General features: G+C 42.7%; 1 protein-coding gene across 1 annotated transcript in view; it reads left to right on the top strand.

Annotated features, from left to right (window-relative positions):
- The window catches only part of Ada2 (adenosine deaminase 2), a 35,940-nt gene that overhangs the window by 2,510 nt on the left and 14,575 nt on the right, over positions 1-18,855 (top strand). Inside the window, exons 2-4 of the mRNA XM_047551256.1 lie at positions 4,039-4,368; positions 6,562-6,787; positions 8,984-9,194. Of these exons, the coding sequence (XP_047407212.1) occupies positions 4,047-4,368; positions 6,562-6,787; positions 8,984-9,194 (759 nt within the window). The 5' untranslated portion in view covers positions 4,039-4,046. The remainder of the gene's footprint in view (positions 1-4,038; positions 4,369-6,561; positions 6,788-8,983; positions 9,195-18,855) is intronic.

Consider the following 18,855-nt stretch of genomic DNA (forward strand, 5'->3'; position numbering starts at 1 on the left):
CACTGATTTCCCCCCACCATTTACATTTTATTTTTATCCTCTGCCCATAATCCAAGGTCACATTTTTTTTTTAAATGCTGTGTATGGAACCCAGGCCTCTTACATGCTAAGCATGTGTTCTCCACTAAATTACATCCCCAACCCCTGCAATCACGTTCTGAGAAAGGATACACTTTCCAAAGTTCACAGATTCTGGAGTGCCTCTTTGTGATGCTCGTTGTCCAAAACTATGTTCTAGACTTTATGAAGACACAGAACACATAAACCCACAGGCTACACAGAACACAAAAACCCATAGGCTTATTGCCGACAGACACACACACACACACACACACACACACACACCCTCTCCCCAAACACACATAAACTCAACACACAAACGTGTATAACCCTCCTATAAACATGTAAACACCTACACAAATATATACACAACCTCCCACATATGTTCACATGCACACACAGGAACATTTATATACATAGCTCCCCACATAAATGCACACAAAAACATTCGACACATAAATATGCACATAGATGCCCCCATAAACACATAAATGCACAGACACAAGCCTAACTCACCCCCCACGAAGACACAGAGAAACCTACACACACACACACACACACACACACACACACACACACACACAGGTGTAAACTCTGCAGCCTGCCCCTCCCAGCCCCTCAGCCCTCAGGGAACCTCTCTCCAGTCTCTCCTCATAGGCCTGTGCAACCTGGGACTGGAGGGAAGTGAAACTTGCCCTGACAGGAAGTGAGACAGCTGGTACTTTTCTGGTGTTTCTGACACAGCTGTTGGGAGCTCTAAGCAAACAGCTAGTTTCTGGGGTTGCTTTGAGGTAAATGTGGAGCACTGGGGTTCTTGAGCTTTGTTTATCTTGCACCCTTCCCTAGCTTTCCCTAGGTGGGTGTGCAGCTGGGACTATCTCTCTCCATAAAGGGCTTGTGAAAAATGTTGTGGGCTCAGGTGATTTACTCCCAGTCACAGAGGCACATGGTCCCTTCCTTTCTTCTTAGTCTAAAAACTTTTCAGTTTTCTTGTACCTTCTTCTAAAATTGAAAGACAAATTTTGTGGCAAGAAGATTAAGTAGGTATAGCAATTAAGTGTTAAAAAGGATTATTTTTCCTTAGAGTTGACCAGGCTGATTTTTTTTTTTTTTTTGTACCAGGAATTGAACCCAGGGGTGCTTAACCACTGAGCCACATCCCCAGCCCTTTTTTGTATTTTATTTAGAGACAGGGATGCACTGAGTTGCTAAGTGCCTTGCTAATCTGCTGAGCTGACTTTGATCCTCCTGCCCCAGCCTCTGGAGTTACTGGGATTTCAGGCATGTGCATCATGGCGCCTGTCATGACCAGGATGTTCTTGACCAGCATTAGATACAATTTTTGTCTGGCAGGCCAGGAAAAGTTTCCAGGTCCTGGGACACAAATGTTTGGTAGCCTCTGTTATGTGTCACCAGGGAGAGAGGAACAAGGAGCTGGGACCACTGAATGGAGGATGTAGTGTGGTACCAGTGGGACGGTGATGTGGTGTCACTGTCCTTTTGCCCTGGAAGTTTTGCTGCTTGTAATAACTGTAGTCTAAGAAGAGATTTGAGGACTTCTTGAAGTTGAGGGTTCTTCAAAAGTCCAACTCTGGTCATGTGTGGTGGCACATGCCTATTATTCCAGTGACTCAGAAGGCTGAGGCAGCAGGATTGCAAGTTCAAGGCCAGCTCTAGCAACTTTGGGTAAACCCTGCTTCAAAATAAAATAAAAAGGGCTCAGATGTAGTTCAGTGGTAGTGCATCCCTGGGTTCAATCCCCAGTACTGCCAAAAAAAGACAAACTCCAACTCGATTCATAGGAATTAGTCCCTACCATAATTATGGTGCTGGTGAGATTAATTCCCTCTTAAAATTCCCTCTTGGTATCCCTCTTGGTATACCACAGAATAATTGAATGGTGTAACTGAAGAAAAGCTTGGATGTAACATAATTTAATGATTCCAAACTGGGAATTGAACTCAAGGGTACTGTACTACTGAGAAAAATCCCCACCCCTTTTTTATTTTTACTTTGAGACAGGGTCTTGCTAAATTGCCCAGGCTGCCCTAGAACTTGCAATCCTTCTGCCTTGGCCTCTCAAGTTGTTGTAATTACAGGTGTGTGTCACCCCAGCCAAACTTGCCATTTTTATTGTGCCCCTCTACCTTATTTACCTAATATATTTCTTTGAATTGATTTACTTTATTTTATTTTATTTTTTGGTACTGGGTATTGAACCCAGGGGTATTTTACCATCGAGTTACTTCGCCAGTCCTTTTTATTTATTTATTTTTATTTTGAGGCAGAGCATCCCTAAATTGCTGAGGTTGGCCTTGAAATTTCAGTCCTCCTGCCTTAGCTTCCCAAGTTGCTAGAATTAAAAAGTGTGCACCACTGCACCCAGCTAAATTTTTAAAAATTCAACCAAAACAGTAACTCTATTATGGGTTTAATGTGCTAATATGCATTTTTAAACTACATATCTAGGCTCAGGGGTAGCTTAGTGGTAGATTATGTGCTTAGCATGTGTGAGACTCTGGGTTCAATCCCCAGCACCACCAACCAACAAATAAAAAAATAAATATCTATCAAAAGAATTTAGATCCATTTGTAAACTGCTTAAAAACCATATCAGGCATTCTGATGACATAGTCATCACACTTTGAGAATCACTGATCTGGTCTAAAGTCACCCTTTTTGCAGCTGAGGACACTGAAACCCATAGATATGAGTGATTTGTCTGAGGTCTCACAGTTAAAGACTTAGATACAACATTGATACTGTTCCTAAAGTCTCCTAATTTACAATCTTTTTTTTTTTTTTTTTTCCCAGTGTTAGGGTTCAGATCTAGGTTTTCATCCATGCTAGGTAAGCACTCTGCCATTGAACTACACCCTCGGCCGTCTGATTATTATTATTATTATTTTTTGGTGGTACTTGAAATTGAATCCAGGGGCACTCTACATGGAGTTACATCCCCAGCCCTCCCCGCTCTTATTTCTTTAGAGACAGGGTCTTGCTGAACTCCTGAGGCTGACCTGTTCACTTTTTTACAAAATCCTTTTCCTGTTTGTTGGACATATTATCCTCTCTTATTCCTCTAAGAATATTTATTATGGTTCTGGATTTTTCTCTCCTTTCCCTGTATTATCTCTATTTCCCTTGGGTTCTTATCTCTGTGTTTCTTTTTGGTACTGATGATTGAATCCAGGGGTGCTTAACAACTGAGCTAAATCCCCAGTCCTTTTTTATATTTTATTTAGAAGCAGCATCTCTCTGAGTTGCTTAGGGCCTCACTAAGTTGTTTAGGCTGACCTTGAACACACGATCCTCCTGCCTCACCCTGCCAAGTCACTGGAATTATAGGCATGTGCCACTGCACCCGACATTGTGGTGTGTTTTTTACTCATATTAGAGATTTTCTTTGAATGTCTTGTGATCCTTTCCTCCCTAAAGTGAAACTAGAAATTGGATTGCAGTGTCTTCTGTATTTCCTCCCTCCTTCCCTTCCTTCCTTCCTTTTCTTTATAAGAGGGATTGACCCAGGGCTTCACATATCTACTTTTTTTTTTGAGACAGGGTCCAGCCCAGGCTGGTCTTGAACTTGGGTCCTCCTGCCTTAGCCTCCCAAGTAGCTGAGATCACAGGTGTACACCACTGCACCCAGCATGTAATATCTATCTTTATGCATGAGCAGGACTTATCCCAAAAGCTTAAATGTAAAGAGACCTCATGATGACCTTTTATTTGGGAAACCCCTACATATCTGTATCTGAAGGTCTTTTTCTCTGGGGTCTCAGAGAAGAATTATTCAATATCCTGCCTCTGGGTAATCTGAGAATGGATGGGAAAAGGAAAATCAGAGTTCAACGTTTATTTTTTAATTTAGGATGCTAGGGATTGAACCCAGGGCCTTGAGCATAGATCTGCAGATTTCCATTTGCTCACTCCCCTTAGTAGTCCTATTGAATATCCTCTGAGCTATTTCTCTTCCAGGCATCCCAATGCTGGTGGGTGTTCCATCTGGGTGGCCAACCCTGCTCGTCCTGCTTTTGGCTGTGGAAATATCCTTTGTCAGGTCCAGCATATTTATGGATGAAGCACGAAGTCAGCTATTAGTGAAAGAGAAAAGTATCCGATTTGGGTCAGAGATACTGCTGAATAGTCAGGAGAAGAAGGCCAATAGGAACCTTATGGCCATCAAAAAGAAGGAGATCACGGAGGCTTTGGAGACACACCAGTTTCCTCCCAGTATGCACTTCTTCCAGGCCAAGCAACTCATTGAGGACAGCCGGGTGTTTCATATAATAAAGAAGATACCCAAAGGTAAAGTTTGAAGAGGGATGGTTTTGGGGTGCTTGGAAATGAGAAAAAACTAAAATTGGAATTGTCATTGTCATGGGAGCTGTCACTATCCTAAATAGAGTAGCAACTACAGTTCTCTTTGCTCTTGTTGCCAACCTAAGAAGCAAAGATTCAATGGTGGCTATTGCTTCACCCTCAAAATCAAAACTTTTTTTCCTAGGGAACTCAACCTCAGGGTAGGCCTTCATTTTCCTGGTCTTCCCTGACACAGCATCCAGGGCCTACAGAACTTTATTATTCCCTTCATAACTTTCCTCACTGAATTTCTTCTAACCTTTCTCCAGGGACTATTAACAAATAGGATGCAATATGATATAGCATCCTGGATTATTGTAACACATTCCTAGGATGAGAAAAATCATTATAAGCTTGTACATCTAAATAACTATTGAGCTACTTGCTGGGCTGGAGGTGTGACTCAGTGGTAGAATGCTTTCCTAGCATGCAGGAGGCCCTGATTTGAATCCCCAGCTCTTCAAAAGAACAAAAAACAAAAAACACAAAAACCCCCAAATAGCTGTTTGCAGTTTATGAGGATTTTTTTATACCTCTTTTTTAAGTGCTTTAAAGGGAGGGTTTTTTATTTTTGGTATTGGGAATTAAACCCAGGGGCTCTTAACCATTGAGCCACATCCCCAACCCTTTTTTGTATTTTATTTAGAGGCAGGCTCTCACTAAGTTGGTGATGCTGGCTTTGAACTTAAGATCCTCCTGCCTCAGCCTCCTTAGCCACTGGGATTATAGGCATGCATCACTATGCCAAGCATAAAGAGAGATTTAAAAAAAATAATAATTGGGCCAGGCACGGTGGTACATACCTATAATCCCAGTGATTCAGGAGGCTGAGGCAGGAGGATCCCAAGTTCCAGATCAGCTTTAGCAACTTAATGAAGCCCTATCTCAAAATAAAAAAATAAAAAGGGCTGGTGATGTAACTCAGTAGTAAAGTGCCCTAGGTTCGATCCCTAGTACCAAAATAAATAAAATAATTTAGCAGGGCATGGTGGCATGCCTGTAGTTTCAGCTACTTGAGAGGCTGAAGAAGGAAGATTGCTTGAACCCAGTAGTTTGAGGCCAACCATTACAACATAGTGAGACCCCCATCTCAAATAACAACAATAACTGAAGTCAATAAAGTAGCATCCCCAGTTGGTGGGGAATGTAAGGCCTAGAGAGGGTGTTACACCAGAACTCACAGGGCTGGGACACCTGCTAAGAGGCTAAGGTCAGGATCAGATGCTAGATGGAACAAGGAAAACAGGGAGCAGTGTATATTATTCTTTGAGGAACACCAGAGTAAAACTGGTGTTTGGTCTGAAGGACAAATGTGAGGTCTCAAATGGCAAAGCCTGCAGATCAGAAGCTGCATAGATACCGACCCAGGGTGATGATTGAAATATCAGAGGCGGAGATGGGTTGGGGATCAGGTCAAGAGAATCAAGGACAAGTATGAAAACAGGTCTGGGTTCCTGATGCTCAATATCATTATATCCCTCCCTGCAGCATTGAGTGACAAGGTCTCAAATTAGTCTCAGACTTCAACTGAGAAGGAGAAGCTGACAGAGACCCACCCAACTTCAAACCCCGTCTTCTGATTCCAAGCCTGATACCCTCCCACCCTACCATGCTGCCTCTGTTGAATGAGACTACCCACAACATGTAACTAGTGAAGGAGGAAACCAAGGAAACCCCACTCTGTTTTTTTTTTTTTTTTTTTATGATGCTGGAGATGGAACTAAGGCCTTAGACATCCCAGGCAAGCACTGTACCATTGAGCTACATCCCCAGTCCTTTTTATTTTGTATTTTGAGACAGAGTCTCACTAAATTCCCAGTCTGGTCTCGGACTTGCAATCCTCCTGCCTCAGCCTCCTGAGTAGCTGGGATTACAGTCTTGCATCACCACACTGAGCGTGAAGCCCCACTCATAGCAAAGAAAACTGGCCCTCCTGAGAAGACAAAGGCAATAAATGGATCAGTGAAGTCTTGGAATGGGAATAGGAAAGGTACATTGTGTTCAAGTCTGAGGAATTTGGTCAGAAAGATAGAAATTCATATTTCCACTTCTTGTCCTTCTACACTGCTTTTACAATCTCCTAATCCCTAGTATTTGGACTTCACCTCCTTTGTCCCTTCTCTGTTCTTCCCTTTCCAGGGGCTGCCTTACACCTCCATGAATTTGGTATGGCGAGTATGGAATGGCTGGTAAAAAATGTCACCTACAGGCCCCACTGCTATTTCTGTATCACCCCAGAGGGAATTCTGCAGTTCAGATTTGCTCAGTCAGCTCCCCGCAACCGTAAGGGCAGAGAATGTTCAAACTGGGTTTTGCTGGAGGATCATAGAAAAAAACTAAAGGACACCACTGAGTTTGATAAAAGGTAAGTGGTGGCTCAGAAAGCAAGTGTCACAGACCTGTTCTAGGTGATGTGCAGTGTGCAGGTGTGAAATCCTTGGTACACACATACATAAAAATCTGGCCTCAGGCTGGAGTTGTAGCTCAGTGGTAGAGCACTTGCCTATCATGTGTCCAGGTCCTGGGTTCCATCATCATTGCAAAATAACAACAATAATAACACACACACACACACACACACACACACACACAAACACACACACAAACACATGAAACTACCAAAAAGGTAGTTTTCTATTTCCTGAAGTGATGACAATCCACTTGGTAGATGAGAAGCTTAAAAACCTGATGGAGGGGCTGGGGAGATAGCTCAGTCGGTAGAGTTCTTGCCTTGTAAGCACAAGGCCCTGGGTTCAATCCCCAGCACCCCCCCCCCCAAAAAAAAAAAAAAACCTGATGGAGCTGGGCAAGGTGAAGCCTGACTATAATCCCAGTGACTCAGGAGGCGGAGGCATGAAGATGAGGCTGGTTCTAAGCCAGCCTCAGCAATTTAGCGAGGATGTAAGCAACTTAGTGATACTCGGTCTGTAAATAAAAATACAAAATACAGTGGTTAAGTGCCCCTGGGTCCAATCCCTGGTGTCAAAAAAAATAAATTAAAAAAAAATTTTAAAAAGAAAAGAAAAGAAAAAGGTCTGGGGATAGGGGATATGGTATTGTGGTTAAGCACCCCTGGGTTTAATCTATAGTATCAAAAGTGGCGGGAGGAGGTGACTGGGGATATAGCTCAGTGGTTACGCACCCCTAGGTTCAATCCCCCAATACCAATAAATAAATAAATAAATAATAAATAAATAAACAGATAGATAAATGACCTATCTCTAAATATAGTCACATTGAAGGTTAGGACTTCAACATATGCACTTGGGGGAGTGCTGTAAGAAACATGCTCATCTGTCCAAACCCAAAGAAGGGGCTCAGAGACACAAGGTGCAGCCAAAAGAGCACAGTCTTAGTGATGGTCTTGCAAGATTGGTGTCTGAGTGAGCAGGCACACCCACAGCAGTTACCAACAGCATTTTATCCCCTAGTGCATGAGGTACTTCCCCTGGTTCCTCATTGGCTGAGTACTATGGGGTACACCATCTTCCCCACTGTCGCTTAGGTTTTACTGTCTTCTGTTGGGTTATTTAAAGAAATATAACTGATTATTCCCACCTCCTTTTGCTTCCTTGTGGGAAAGTCTAATTGGGGCAAGTACATCTCACATATGTGGAGCTCTTACTTCTTTACCTAAGTTACTGTTTCTTAACAGCGATTTCTGTCTCTGATGGTCAGGCAACTCCTTCCCCTACCTCCTGTTTGTCAAAGGGCAGTTCAAGTGCATGGACTTTGGATCTGCCACACTCATAGGCTATGGTACTATTGTGTGAGTTAACTGCTTGGAACCTTCCACCCAGTTTTATTTCCCCTCCAGCTGCCATTCTTACATCCCAATTTTATATTTAAGGCTAAATACTGTATTCTGAAAATGGATCACTGGACTTTGTATTTCTCACAGTGGAGACACAATACATTTTGTTATAACCATACCCCTCCCCAAAGAGAGGTTAGTCTAGGATGTGAGTACAATGGGATCAGGTTAGCCAAATATGTGGAAGAACAGGAGAGCCTGGTTTGTGTGCACTCCCTTTTGAGCTCAGAGTAAGCAACCAGCTACCTGGCCACTGGACGTGGGCTTACATCAGAAAGCCCAAGGCTGGCCAGGCTTGGTAGGATATGGCTGTAATCCCAGCTACTCAGGAGGCCGAGGCATGAGATTGCAAATTTGAGGACAACCTCAGTTATTTGAGGACTTTATCTTAAAATACAATCAAAAAGGACTAGGGATGTAGCTCAATGGTAGTGTTTGCCTAGCATGTATGAAGCCCTGAGTTCAGTCTCCAGAACTGCAAAAACAAGCAAACAAACAAACAAACCAAACAAGCAAAAAAACCCTAGAATTCTTCCCTTCGCCTCTTCCAGGTCTCTGCTCTTTAGGATGTATCCTGGTTTATTCCTGGAGGCAATGCCCTGAATCTTCCTTAACTCCCACTCTTCTTTTTTCTTTTTCTTTTTTGCATGTTAGTAATAGAACCTAGGGTTTTGTGCTAGGCAAGTGCAAGTGCTCTACCAATGAACTACACACCCCAGCCTTTATTTCCTCTTCTTTATCCTGTAGCTTACTGAGGGCTTTCACTATGGTGACCAAGAACCCTGAGAAGATTTATCCCAACGAAGATGCCCTGCGGACAAAGTTTCAATACATCTTCCTCTCCATCTCTGGCCTTGTCCGTCATGCTCCAGTGTTCAAAGACTATATCTTCCAGGGCCTGAAGGAGTTCCACCAGGATAATGTGTTCTTCTTGGAGATCAGAACCATGTTGTGGCCGGTGAGCCCAGATCTCTCCTCTTTTTTCTTTTGCTTTGTCTTGACCCTCAGATCTTGCCTGGTGGAAGACTGAGTGCTCATGAATGTATAACCCAGACCTCTGGTACAAAAGTATATGTCCTTTCCAGGGACCACTGTGAGCAAGGAAGTTGGAAATGGACTGGTCTAGCCCCAGCAAAATGGTGACCACCACCCTCTCTGTCCTTTTACTTACCTCCCTTTTCTCATGACTCCCCACTTCTCACTTCCACCATGATATTCAATGCCTCCTGGGTTCAGATCTTGGCCTCTGAGAAGTGCTCATGCTTGATTCTTTCTTGTTTTGGTCCATTACACATCCAAATTTATTCACTTAGGAAGGATGATGCTCTTGGTATGGGGACAGTTGATAAATGTGGTACATGGATCTCATTGCATGTGATATTAGGAATGGGTGAGTCCCTGTGGGGTCCTTTTAGTGGAGTGTGGTTACATTTTCAGAGGGAGGCATGCTAGGGAATAAACCCAGGGGTATTCCACCATTAAACTACATCCCCAGCTCTCTTTAGCTTTTATTTCAAGACAGGTTCTTTCTAAGTTGCCCAGGCTGGCCTTGAACTTGCAATCCTTCTGTCTCAGTCTCCTGAATTGCTGGGATTACAGGCAGGGACTACCATGCCAAGCTACATGGTTACTTTTTCTTTCTTTCTTTCTTTTTTTAATTCTTGGTACTGAGAATTGAACCCAGGGTCACTTTACCAGTGAGCTACAGCCTCCGTCTTTTTATTTTTATTTTGAGATAGGGTCTTGCTAAGTTTCTGGAACTGGCCTTGAATTTGTGATCCTCTTGCCTCAGCCTCCCAACTCTCTGGAATTACAGGCATACACAATTGTGCCCAACACTGTCTTGTTTCTTGATTGTCCCATTATAAATACATCCTCCCTGATTTCCCCTCAAATCTTTCTGCATCCAACCTTCTCTTTCTCTCTGGTGCTATATGTTGAACCCAGGGTCATGCACATGCTAAGCACATGTTCTATCACTGAGCTACATCCTTAGCCCCTTAACTTCTTTAATCTCCCTAAAATATGTTTTGTATGTGTATGACTTCCAGTGTTGGTAGACTAAAAGTGCAATTCTTTGGCATGTAATAAGAACCTCTCACAGTTCAGAGTATATTCGCTAGCTGGGGTTGTAGCTCAGTGGTAGAGAGCTTGCCTAGCAAATGTGAAGCCCTGGGTTCTATCCTCAGTACCACATAAAAATAAATAAAATACAGGTATTGTGACAATTCAGAGTATATTCACTCATTTCAACCTTAGTCAGTATCAGACATTGTGCTTGGTGGCAGGTGTACAAAGGCATCTGTATAGGATTGTCATATGCTCTCAAGAACAACAGTTTCTGGGTGGGAGACCCACATAATGGAGCAGATATTCTTGTAGATATTGTGAATTTATCAGCTATTCTTCTTCTTTTTTTTTTTTTTTTTTTTTTTTTTTTTTGGTTGGGGGCAGGTACTGGGATTGAACTTGGGCACTCAACCACTGAGCCATCTACCCAGTTCTATTTATTTTATTTTATTTTATTTGGAGATAGGGTCTCACTGAGTTGCTTAGTGCCTTGCTTTTGCTGAGATTGGCTTTGAACTCATGATCCTCCTGCTTCAGCTTCCAGAGGCACTGGATTATCAGCGTGCACCACTGTGCCCAGATTATCAACTGTTCTTGTAGATATAAAGATCTACCTATAGGGTATACAGAGAAGAAAAAGAAAGAAATAGTGTTACCTGGTAGGTAGGGGGAAAAAACTGAATGTGCATTATAGAGGAAGAAGAAAGCTCCAGTGTATTCTGGAAAGTGAGTATGGGTCCACTGAGTTGAAGGGTAAATATAGGGAAGGGATTCCACCAGTGGGAGCAATATAAATGAGGATATAGGGTTGGAGATATAGTTTAATGACAGAGCGTTTGCCTAACATGTTCAAGGCCCTGGATTCTATCCCTAACATCATAAAAACAAGACAAACAATGAAGGTATAGATTCCATACACACTTATTTGGAATCTATTTGGAACTATAAGGAGTTCATCATGACTATGTCATAAAACCTAGGGGTACTCATTAAAAATAAGACTGGAATCCAGGAATGGTGGAGCATGCCTGTAATCCCAGGAACTCAGGAGACCAGGGCAGGAGGATCGCAAGTTAAAGCCAGACTGAGCAACTTGGAGAGTTCTTGTCTCAAAATAAAAAAATAAAAAGTCCTGGGGATAGAGCTCAATGGTGGAGCGCCTGCCCATGGGTTTAATTCCTAGAACTGTAAGCAAACAAACAGAAAAAAGCCCATTGGATTTGGAAATTAGCAGATCATTGAGCAGTTTCAATGATGTGCCAAGAGAAGCCCAATTTCTAGGAATAGAAACATGAAATGCAGTTGCTAAGTTGGAACCAGGTTTGGTTGATTAAATACCTTGACTGTGTGACTGTGATTTGAGAGAAAATAAGTTGAGGTAGATAGACAGGAACACAGGATCCAAGAGATTTCTATTTAGGATGGGAGAGACTTTGCACACATAGGGAAGGATTATGGAGAAGTTAAAAATAGAAGCGAGAAATGCCTAAGGACCTGAGGATGTGATTTAGTGGTAGAACATTAGGCTAGCATGTACCCTGGATTTTTTTTTTTTTTTTTGAGTGGGGGTTGGGGGGCAGATACCAGGGATTGAACTCAGGAACAGGGATTGACCACTGAGCCACAGCCCCAGCCCTATTTATTTATTTATTTGGTTTTTACTTAGACACAGGGTCTCACTGAGTTGCTTAGCGTCTTGCTTTTGCTGAGGCTAACTTTGAACTCAAAATCCTCCTTTCTCAGCCTCCCAAGGTGCTGGGATGACAGGCATGCACCACCACGCCTGGCTCCCATATTTCTTAATTGGTACATTATAGTCCTACATTTGTTATTATGTATTCATATATGCATATAATATCACAATATAATTTGTGCCCTGGACTTGATCCCTAGCACTAACACAAAAATGAAAACATCAATTAAGAAAGAGAGTAAGAGATGTAATGTTCCCCTTGGGACAAAAGAAGAGGTCATCCCAGTACCCAAGGAGTGAGAATGCCCTTGAATCAGAGAAAGATCTAAAAGACTTGTAAAGGCTGGTGTGGGGTAGATGGAGGAAGTGGAGGGGTTGCTGAGGGAGAAGACCCTTCTCTGTCTCTCCTGTGTTTTTATAATGATTGAGGAGGGTACAGACCCTGGATGAAGAGCTATGAAGGGGAAAGTGGTGGATACCTCCTAGGAGATGTGACAGTTACTGATCCCAGACAGTTACCATAAGATTCCCTGGAGATACTGCGGGCCAGTCCAGGTTGGAGACAGGATTCTGTAGAAGTCCACACTAAAAAAAATCTTGCATTTTGTCCAGAAGCAAAGGATGACTGAGATTTCAGGTGTGTGAGATGGACTTGAGCTGGGGGGAGCTGACATTCCGAGTTGAGGAGAGCAGTCTTAGATAAGCACATACAACTAGGAAATTCTTTTGAAGAGTATAGTGAAGAGAACTTTCCTGAGAATTTTGGGGGCAGGGAGATATAGGTTGTTGGTATGGGTAGGATTCCTGAATGTTCTATCGAATAGGCTCACAAAGAGTTAAGCTGGTTAAAGGATTTTGGAAGTTTGGGGAAAGTGACCTTTGGGTAGAGTCTCCTCTCTATCATCATTATGAGTTTTGAGTGCTGGGAATTGATCCTGCTGTATACTAGGAAGTGCTCTAACACTCAGCCCCAATTCTCCTCTACATTGTATCCAAAGTAGTATGTTTTTTCATTCAAATACTTAGTGAGTATACAAAACCTTGGTGACTGATCTTTGAGTTTATGGAAGGGTCCACAGGGTGGCAGTATTGTGGTTTTGTTTCTATAGTCTCGATAGACTCAGAAATTTTATCATAAGTGTACCCAGAAGTCAAAGGGCTCCTAAAACCTGATTCGTATTGACCAAATTCATAAGAGTTGGATGTATAAATAAGAAACTTAGAATGCTGTTTTCAGAGAAAACTATCAGGCAGACCACACATTTATGCTTCCTAATCAGGAAATTTTCTCCTTGAAGCCAAATTACAGTCAGAAGGTTGATGAACTAGAGCCCTAATGAGTCCGGTCACTGGGTTTTGAGAATTCAAGGGATTCAATAATAGTTTTCTTAAAGTTTGAAAAATCTGATGAACCCTTTTCCTAAGGAGGGAAAAACTTCTACAACAATTTGACCTCCCCTTCCCCCACCTTTTTGGTACTGAGTGGAACCTAGTATACTTTACAACTAAGCTACATCCCCAATACTACTTCTTTTCTTTTTTGGTACTGGTGATTGAACCACTGGATGCTTAACCCGGCCCTTTTAATTTTTTAAAATTTGAGACAGGGTCTCACTGATGCTTAGGACCTTGCTAAGTTGCTGAGGCTTACTTTGAATTGCAATCCTCCTGCCTCAGACTTTGGGATTTACAAGTGTGTGCCACTGCATCTGGCTTGCTTATTTATTTATTTATTTATAATTTTGAGACAGGGTCTTGGTAAGTTACCCAGGCAGGCATTGAAGTTGGCTTCCTTCCTCAGCCTTCTGAGTCCCTGGAATTAGAGGCCTGTGCCATCTTGCTGGGCATAAATTGACTACATTTATGTAGTCATTATTTTCACATGTATCCATTTATATCTATAAAATGAAACAAACATTTATGGAAACACTGTAATGTACAGTGGCTGATGTTTCTGCATTGTTTCTTTTTAAAAAGCTCTGGTTGGGGTTCATAAATTGACTTTTATCCCATTTTGAGTTAGTGTTCTGTGACACTCTACAATGAAGGATACACCTGCCCTCAAGAAGAGTTATTATAGTTTGCAGGTTCCATCTCCCTTTCCCTTAATTGGAGGCAATTAATTAATTAATCAAGTCTCAACTCTCACTTTTCTGTGCATCCTGGGTTGAATTCTCCTTTTCCTTTGGTATGGTAATGTCCTCAAGAAGGTTTGATGGAGGTGGGCCCTGGAGGGTCCTTTCTCTCCACTTGGGTTTGTTGTTTGTTTTATAGTTCCACTCTCTGGGTCCAGATTTCTTTTTGTTTTGAGGTTTCCTGGCTTTTGTTTGTTTGTTTTTGTGGTACCGGGAATGGAACCTATGGTCTGGTGCATACTATTTAGTTGCTCTACTGCTGAGCCCTATTTCTGAATTCTTGAAAAGTGAGAAGAGGACCTTACCTTTGACCTTTTTCACTGAGCTTGTAAGCAAAGTAGATAAGAACCAGGTACAAATAATGCTTTTTTTTTCTTTTCTTTTCTTTTTTTGGTGGGGGGAGATTATGGGGACTAAACTAAGGGACTCTATCACTGAGCTACTATATCCCCAGCCCAGTTTTTTAGTTTTATTTTGAGACAGAGTTTCACTATGTTGCCAGGCTGGTCTTGGTCTTGCAAACCTTCTTTCTCCCTTACCTTCCAGAATCACTGGGATTACAGGTGTGCACCATGGCACTGAGCAAAAATAATTCTTAGTTTTCTGGGGTTGGTTCATCTTCTCTTGAGAAAAGAACTTCTGAGTGGGCACAGTGGTACATTCAGTGACTTGGGAGGCTAAGGCAAGAGAATCATAAATTCAAGAGCAGCCTGAGTAAATTAGCAAGACTTTGTCTCAAAATAAAATTAAAAGGCTGGGGATGTAACTCTATTGGGTTAGAGCATTTGCCTAGCTTGCATGAGACCCTGGGTTCTATCCCCAGTACTGGAAAGAAAAGAAGGAAGAGAGCTGGCATTGGGCCTGGCCTAGGTATATGGAAGAAGCTGCACTTCAAAGAATAATTGATTTCCATGCTTGGAAACTCTCCTATCTCCTTGCAGGGTCTCCTCCCTATCTAGGTCCTTATTCCTCTCTGGGCACAGTGCTTTCACCTACTTCTGAGACTCTCCCATTTGACCTCTCCCTCCTTAGTCTCCCTGTAATGTTTATGTCTAGCATCCTGTAGGTGTCTTCTTTTCGTATTTATGTCCTAATGTATAAGCCCTGATAAATCGCTTGATTGTGAGTTATCTCAGACTGGCACCAAATCACATATTGCCTAGTATCCTCAGCAGGCAGCAAATGAGATAAGTGTGCTTGTTGATGGTGTCCTCAAACTTTGCAATACAAGGGCTGTGTGTGTGGCTCAGTGGTAGAATACCTGCTTAATATGTGCTAGAAATTGGATCGAAGGATTTCAATCCCTAACACCACCAAAAAGCAAAAAACAAAAACAAAAAGTCTTTTAGTACATATGAATAATTTGAAAATGCTGCCTAAATTCTGTTTTTAGACCCTGACCTCCAGGATCCTAATTCTGTGTAGCCTGGTAGGGCCAGGGAAGCTGCAAAGTTAACTAGCTCTACTCTTCCACCCCCTCCTGGTGATTCTAAATGCAGATAGCCTGATTCAGATCACGTTTTGAAAGAGAACAAGGGCAACTTGACCTTTACAAAGCACTTTACCTGCAATGTCTTTTTGGAGCCTTGCAACCCTGTTTTAGAGAAGATGGTAATTCATTTTACAGATGTGGAGACTGAGGCTCAGAAAGGTCAAAGAACTTGATTAAGATCACATTGGTTACCAGGGGTGACCAGATCAATCGAGGTCAGGGCTCCTAAATTTGATCTCCTCATTGTGCCAGGCTCTTAGAATATCATGGCAGCCTGAGAGGGCCTCTGGCTTCAGTGTTAGGACTTCCTGAGGAAAATGATATCCCCTAGGATGGACTGAGCTGATGCTTGACCTAGACTGGAACTGGCCCCTGTTATGCAACTCCTGTCAGTCTTTTTGGTATGGGACTGAAGAGAAAGACTTCAACACTTGCAGAAGCTGAGGGAAACAGAAGAAGGAAGAAAATGACTGAGAGGGTGTGGGCCTTGGTTTGATTGAAGGCTGTTACTTTCATCTTGAGCCAGACAGGGATGTACTTGGGGGAAGATGCTGAGAAATAGGATTGGAGGGCCAGAGAGAAGTGACAGAGTACTAGTTTTTCTGTTCCATCCTGCCCCTCTTTGTGGTGAGTTATTTTCTTCTTCCTGAGCCAGTGGTGGAGAGAGATGGGAACAGGCCTGCCTCCCATCTTCTCTCCTTACTCTGCCCAGCCCCCAATAGCCCCTGGCCAGGCTTTCCAGAAGGTGAAGGGCTGCTGGGATTTCAGCTTCTGGTTGAAGCTGAGGGGGATGGGATTTAGCCGTTTATTCTAGCCTGACCCAGGAACAAAGGCCTCTTGCAATGGAGAGTCTAGGCCTTAATGCCCCCCATTAGCCAGAGTAAGGGGGAGGCATCAATACATTAACAACTAAAAACAATCTGCACTGGAATTCTTTTGCTGAGCCCCATTACCTCCCCCTTCTAGGTCTTGGGCTGATTCAGGGCCTGGGGATGATGTTGATGGACTATCCTGGCTGCTCGGGCTCCTATTGTGTTACTAATGCTTGATAACAAAGGCTACTTGCCTCTAGCAACAGTCGCTGGGCGGGTCTTATCTCCTGGGCTCCAGTCCCTGCCCCCACTGCCAGAATCTGAGGCCCCGACTGGGTCCGGTGGAGCTCTTAGAAGACCAAAGAGGCTTCCAACAGGCAACTGCCCTGCCCTTCTGATGGGAGAGTTTAGGAGGGAGACATGGCAGTGGCTGGAAAAACCCATGGTAGTCGTTGCCAGACATTTTCTTGACCATCACTTGTATAACAAGCCCCAATAGTGCCCCCAGTCTTGTGCTTTTCTGGCATTTTTAGCAAATCCTAAAAACTCCATCTGGTTCCCTGCTGAAGTGACCACTGTGTCCCATTATTAGTGTCACCGATGTCATGAATATTCACCCTTTTAAATGTTCCCCTCTATAGTAGAAAAATTGTGCTATTTGCTTGAATGTGAAATTCATGAAAAGGTAGGTCTTAACTCAAGGTGTACAGTTATACATTATTATTGCCTGAGAAGTTGAGGAAAAAACAAAACAAAACAGGTTGTACTCCCAGATATTTGGATTTGATTGGCCTGAGTAGAACTCAGGCATTTTGCTCTTCTTACATATTGCCATGTGCAGCCAAGGGTGACACTTTTTTTTTTTTTTTTTTTTGTACTAGGGATTGAACTCAGGGGTACGCAGTCACTGAGCCACATCCCCAGCCGTATTTTGTATTTTAGTTAGAGACAGGGTCTTACTGAGATGCTTATTGCCTCACTGTTGCTGAGGCTGGCTTTGAACTCATGACTCTCCTGCCTCAGCCTCTAGTGACAAGACTGTCACTAGAATAACAGTGATTAAACTATAGATAAAATTGAGACTGATGGTAGAGTGTTTACCTAGCATGCCTGAGTTCCTGAGTTTCATCACAACCAGCATAAAAAACAAAACAAACAAAAAAACCCCCTGCTATATCTAAATAATATGACTTGAATATGGCACACTGAGTTGGGTGCAGTGACACACCTCTAATCCCAGAGATTCAGCCTCAGCAATTTAACAAGAGTAGCTTAGTGGTAGAACACCCCTGGGTTCAATACACAATTTCCAAAACAACAACAAAAACTCCAGCACACTGAACTTAATTAAGATTATTTGCAAAAAATTGGGGGTGGGGGGATCCTGGCGATATAACCCAGGGCTTTGCACATGCTATGTATGTGGTCTACCATGGAGCTACACCCCCATTCCCCTATAGAAGCATGGTAGCTTTCTGTATCACTTAGTCTTAGATAAAAGACTGCACTACCTATTTGTACTTAGAAACAGTAAAATTCTTAGATATTAACTCATCTTCCTACCATAACTACTGGTTTATTGTGCTTTTCTAGATCTAGTGATAAAGATTTGTAATCATGATACCATTATTATCAATAGTTATCATTTCTCCCAACTACCTGGGAGGCTGAGTCAGGAGGATAAGCAAGTTCAAGGCCAGCCTCAGCAAATTAGCAAGACCCTGCCTCAAAATTAAAAATAATAAAGGTGTGGGAATGTACTTCATTGGCAGAGCTACTCTGAGTTGAATCCTCACTATCACCAAAAAATAAGTTATCATTTCTGAGTGCTTTACAAATATTAACTTCTAAACAATTTTTAAAAATATTTTTTAGATGCTGATAGACCTTTATTTTATTCATTTATATATATGCGGTGCTGAGAATAAAACCTGGTGCCTCACACATGCCAGGCAAGCCTCTACCACTGAGCCACAACCCCAGCCCAACTTCTAAACATTTGATCTTACAATAACCCTCTGAGGCATGACTGACTGGAGACAGTGTGTCTCCCCTGGGAGCTTGAATCCAGAAGCCCACTGGCAGCCTCCAACCAGCTGAGCCCTTCTCCAAATGCCTGCCTTCATTAGCAGAGTCAATGCACACTGGCATGTGGTCCTGAAAAGTGGTAGGTCTCCCCAACTCAGAAGACCTTCTTCTCCTTGCAGTGGGGTATTGTTGAGCATTCAGATTGGGTCCAAGATGTGCCTGGCAAACCTGCAATTTCTGTGCCAGAGGTCAGAGTTGCAGAAGCACAGGGCCCTGACAACCCTGGAGGAGATTTACTGGGGCACCAAGAAACTAGAAAATGCTCTGAAAGTTGTTTCAGCATCTGCAACCCAGGGAGCCAGACCCTGCCTTCTTGGTACTCTGTGCTA

The sequence above is a fragment of the Sciurus carolinensis genome, chromosome 4, assembly GCF_902686445.1.
Source record: "Sciurus carolinensis chromosome 4, mSciCar1.2, whole genome shotgun sequence".
In the NCBI taxonomy this organism is placed as follows: domain Eukaryota; kingdom Metazoa; phylum Chordata; class Mammalia; order Rodentia; family Sciuridae; genus Sciurus; species Sciurus carolinensis.